Here is a 5,551-nt window from a genome sequence, read left to right on the forward strand (position 1 = left end):
AGTAAATGGGGTCTAGACTTCCAACCGTCTATGCGCTCAGTAGCTGCAAGACTTGTTGTAATCTAACTTTTAATAAATTTGTTTTTTATTTAGTTTTTTTTAAATATCACTTAAACTCTAAACTTCATTAGGTTGTGGTCCTGTGGCTAGTGTCTCGGACTTACGGACCAAAGGTTCGTGGTTCGAATCCTACTCTACCCCAACTTGATTCCCATTTTCTAATAGTAAGTTATTTACAACTCGTCAAAAATGATCTTCAAAATTAAATATTTGGGTAAATCATAAGAACGAAAATATTTCTTTAAAAAAAAAAATAATAATAAATAAATAAAAGTATATAAATAGGGGCTAGATTTCTAGTCCACGCGTTCTGTAGCTGCAAGGCGTGCTATAATCTAGCTCCTATATATCATAATTGAAGACGAGGAACTAGAATCTCAACAGTCAATGCGCTCTGTAGCTGCAAGATGTGCTGGGATATTTATTTATTGTACACCGCCCTTGAGGTGATTTTCACATTATTGGCGCTTTATAAATTATCTAAATATATATAACATTTGGATGCGTGAGGAATATCGTATGGCACAATAAACGCGCGCTGATTAAGAGCAAGGTTCGGATATACGAAACGCGTGTCAAAAGAATCATAACGTAAGCAGTAGAGACAAGGACACAAGCGGTAAAAATATAAAATCTCAGTACGTCATAGATAAAAGTATTAAGAGCAATCGCAGGGAAAACCTTACAGTACAGAATCCAGAGACTATAAATTATATTAAATTTTAATCCCCGAGTATGGTACAGCCGAACAAAGAGCAGTATCTAGAGAGATCACATCAATAAAATTGACAACTCTAGAATCTCCTATGCCATGGCCTTTGAAATTCTAGCTTGTCGTTGTTTGCCTCGAAGACCACCAAAAAGATGGAAGGACAGCTAGAACTCAATGTATTAAAGATTATTTTAAACTAAAAAACAAAAAGCAAAAAATAATAACAAATTTCAACAGGGATGGAGAATACCTTCAAGAAGATACTACCTTATTTTGAGTTTTTCCAAATGTTTTTGGACTAAGACTGGATGGATTTCATCCCTTAGGGAGTCATTTAAATTAATTCATTACAACAGGGATAGAGAAATTCAAACCTTAAACCAGCCAATGACAGGTCATAAGCCCTGTAAATACCTAGACTTCTATAATCTCTTATTTAAAGTATTCTCCGTCCCTGTTGTTATTTGTTAATCTAAATGATTCCCGAGGCGGTGAAATCCAGTCTTTTGTCTACAAACATTTAGACAAACTCAAATATTGTGATTTAAAAGAAGCCTGTAAGTTTTCACAAACTCAAAAATTTGGTAAAGTAACTCTCTTTTACTGGACATGGAAAATGAAAAGGTGATACACAACGGATAAAGACGAATAGAAAAAATAACTTGTTTACGGTTATATATTTGTTTATTTAAATAATAGATGCAATAGATGTTATTTCGTCAAGTTTAAAAAAGATCTGACATCAATTCCCCCTTACATGATGGCGTGGTTAGGATTCTCAGAGTGATAGCACTTCACCATCAACCAGGCAGATTCGTTGGGATTCTCCCCCTGTTGGTTCATGCAGGCGTCAATGGCTCTCTCGATCTCCGCCTTGTCGTCGTCGTCGTGTAACTTGGACATGGCGACGTCCTTGCGGAACTGGCCATCCTCGGTGATCAGGTCGCTCTTGGAGAGCATGCAGAAGACGTAGTGTTGGAGTTTGGGATCGTCGTCGGAGAAGTCCCCTTGGCGCAGTTTTTTCACCTTTTCCTCTTCGGCTTCCGTCTCCCCCAAGCACTCCTGGTGGTGCTTCCTGAGCGTCTTCTTGTCCTCTTCAGTAAGACTGGCCTGGGATTAAAAATACGCATTTTAAATAAATGCATATTTCAATTTGTTGCAACAGAGGGGAAAAACATTTTTAAAAAGATAATATTGAATTCTAGGCATTTACAGGGCGTTATGACCTGTCATTGGCTGGTTTAAATGGCCACTTTACGTACTGTGTAATATTCACCATTCTGCCTATGTTTCAACATCCACATTTCCCTAACTCTTCCATCTGTTAACTTTTGTGAAATAAAAAAGAAACACCTAGACTTCCATATTCCCTTCTCAAAAACGTTTTCCCTCTCTGTTGCAACAAATTTGGAAGTATTTGTTTATTTTTTAAAATAAATAACTCTCCCTTTGAAATAAATATAAAACTTGAACATCATACGCAAAATAAAAAAATATACTACAATAAAAATAAGAACAAATCCTTTTACTGGACTATTATTCTTCCAGGTGTAAATGATCACTTAAACATCCTTATTTTAACAAATAATTATTACAATCTAGGAAGCAATTACAAACGCTACCTTAGTCGGTACTTATCGCGACGTATACTTAACCTCTCCACTATCCCTTTCTGCCTCGGTAAGCTCTACCGATTTATCATCTCTGAAGTCACATGATCGAATTCAACTTATAAATGACACCAAAACTTTACTCAGCGTTCCTTACTTATTTTAAATATTTATCATTCTTATTTTAAATAGGATTCTGTGATAAAAGTAGATAAGCAGCTAGTACTTCAAAAGTAGTGGCTCATCTCATAACAAATCTCAATCATAACAAAAAGTTTTAACTTGAACATGATTCTTATACGAGATTAATTTGACAGTTCCTAAGACGGTATAGTTAACTTTCTGAATATTTCTATCTACCTGCGTATAATAAAGCTGGCTCTATCGAAATCTCGATACGTGTTCTCTGAAAAATAGGATGAAATACGGAAAAAATATAGCAATTAAATTTATTTATTAACTCTTAAAAGAAAACATACTGTTTAATAATTCGTTTTCCATATGCTATAGCAAATAAATTAAAAATCACAAAAACGCCGCTCATGTTACGCGCGTGCGCCCCCTATCATTGTCATTAACCAACTGAAGGCTAAATCTATTTTAGACGACATCCGCCGCAGAACAGCGTCTCTGTCTTTCCTGTTATGACTTATATCTTCGTGCTCTCTCTTGTATAAGGTATATGTATAGATGTGTTGCTGAATTAGCGGACATTCATTCTTCGCGTAGCAAGGATAAATATTTTTTGAATAAACATTTAGCATAGTTATACAAATTTTACTTTCCAAGTCGGGTGCGAAAATGTCCATATGAAGATTACAAAAAATACGAATTCATCACTCAAAAAAATAAGAGAGATATATCAAGTCTTGTGTCCTATGTCAACTTGTGTGACATCACAGCCACACAAGAGTTAATGTGCCAATTACGGCTAGATGCCGCTATCTGTTAATAGGCCAGCATCTAGCCACATTGTTTTTGTATCTATCCTTTCGATTTCAAAACTGACAGCTTTGTTTAATTCTATTTCAAAATCTACTTATTTCTATTTCGTATTTCTAATAGCCTTTTGAGAAAAAAAAGTGTCCATCTCAGAAGGTTAACAAATTTGAATAAATCGTATTTAAAGAAAAAATTGCTGATGAGAATTATTTTTTTGAGACATTTAATGCGTTGATATGTGTACCGTGGGGTAATAGAGCCATCGGCATAGGAACAAACCGATGTGCCTACCTCAAAACTCAAAGATAAAGGGTCGGTAGCGTATCTTCGTGATCACTCGGGAGAATAAATCTTCAACTATGACTTAGTAATGAAAGTATGTAAAAAGTGACAGAGCGCGTAGATTTATGTACAGTGGCGTACGCGTCCCCTTGTTTCATATTTATGTACCTACCCTTGAAGGTAGAGGGTCGGTAGTGTATGTTTGTAATCGCTCATGAGAATTTATCTTCAACTATACCGTCATGGTGAAGATATGACGTCCTTAACTTTCCATGTTAATCGCAGCCCTGGGTAACCAGTAATATATTGTATAAAAGTAATTTTATCCAATATATTTAGACTTAATATTGATATAGATCGTAAACAAAAAACACATGTGTGTGACGGATAAACTAATCCGTCACAAAAACTTTTTCGAAATGGCGGTTCGTAGCGACGTGAAACTAAAACACGTAATTCATGGAGCAAATTTTTAGGTCAACGGTGTTATTTTTAATTTAAACTTTTCCTATTCTTCATCGCTATAAAATCAAACTATTTAACGTAAATTATTTTTATATTAGTTGCGTACAATGCGCTGTTTTTAATTTTAGTTCTGGCAGATAGTAAAAAAATATCTCACGAAAACAGAAGCCAAAACAAGCATCATCACAATAACTGAACAAAATTTGTTCATCTTGCTGTTTTGAATATACGTGTTTACTTGGGAAAACTTCAATTGACAATGGTACATTTCTTAGAAATTCAGCCCTTTTTATACTTTGATGGAAAGCTGAAAAACCCCTAAGGAAATTAAGTATTTTAAAGGTACCGTGTTTGAAGATGATAAGTTAATGACCTTTATACATAAAAAATGTCGCTTATTGAAGTACCTCTGTGTGTTAACACTGTTAACAAAGGTATTTTACAGTTTAAAATATTGCAGAGTGGTATTAGCAATATAGTATATTTAGGAAGTTGGATTTGTATTTTTTTTAAATAAAAATAATAATAATCAAAGTTTATTAACAAAAATAACAATAAATTTATCTACTACATAAACACTTAGGGAATAGATTTCTCTGGATCATGTCTAGTCAGCCTAACTAGGTACAGCCTGTTTTAAGGCAGACATTTTTATGCAAAAATAAACATTAACATTACTACTAACTTGTTAATATACTCTACAGTTATACAATATTAATTTATTAGGAATTTATTTTTAGTAAATTTTCCGATTTTTCTCAAAATATTTTTATGTTTTCAGAATAAAAGTCCCTGAAAAAGCATACATGATTAAATCAGTTTTACAGCACGAACCTATCTTATATATATTTTATTTTATTTTTATTTTATTAGGGAAATCAACAGTTCTACATACATATTTTTAGTAAACAAACAGATATAGTGTATAAACTCAGAACCAATAACAGATTTCCACATAGTATACAAAGTTAGTAAAGAATATATATATTACATATCAAATAAATACATACAATTTATACATATAAAAATGTTATTTTCAAGTTCTCAATAATCAAAGATTTTTTAAATATTAATTTTAGGAACATTAAGTTACTGTAAATTGGGCGGGATAAGGACAAAAATGCTTGAAGAGAGGATAAGGAGGGGGGGGGGGAGATGTACATATTTATTATTATAATGTCTACTAAGTTACATAATACATTTTTAGTTTAAATTTTAAATCTGACAGAGTGATGTTTGTATAATCTATATTTTTAAATTTTGTATTGTACATTGAAAAAGTCCTACGAAAAAAAGCATTTTTAACATACGATGTCTTACTTGTTGGTACATGAAACAGGTGGTACCGTCTACAAATCCTGGCTGGCACATGTATTGTTATTAAACCAAGCAGCTCTGTACAGTCAACCATTCCTGTCACAATTTTGTAAAGCAGTAGTTGGTCCGCACACACTCTGCGGTATTGTAGAGAAATGATTCC

The 5,551-nt window shown here is 33.4% G+C and overlaps 1 protein-coding gene across 1 annotated transcript; it reads right to left on the reverse strand.

Moving 5' to 3' along the window:
• Positions 1 to 1,451: 1,451 nt before the first annotated feature.
• LOC148277213 (B2 protein-like) lies at positions 1,452 to 4,318 on the reverse strand. Its single transcript, XM_088233206.1, has 2 exons — positions 4,229 to 4,318; positions 1,452 to 1,882 (listed from the first exon to the last, which is right to left on the reverse strand). The coding sequence occupies exons 1-2, from the start codon at positions 4,280 to 4,282 to the stop codon at positions 1,526 to 1,528; spliced, it is 411 nt and encodes a 136-aa protein (XP_088089332.1). The 5' UTR covers positions 4,283 to 4,318; the 3' UTR covers positions 1,452 to 1,525.
• Between the last annotated feature and the right edge of the window lie 1,233 nt (positions 4,319 to 5,551).

This window comes from Micrasema longulum, unplaced genomic scaffold (genome assembly GCF_059751315.1).
Source record: "Micrasema longulum isolate JH-2025_06_02 unplaced genomic scaffold, ASM5975131v1 h1tg001068l, whole genome shotgun sequence".
Lineage (NCBI taxonomy): Eukaryota > Metazoa > Arthropoda > Insecta > Trichoptera > Brachycentridae > Micrasema > Micrasema longulum.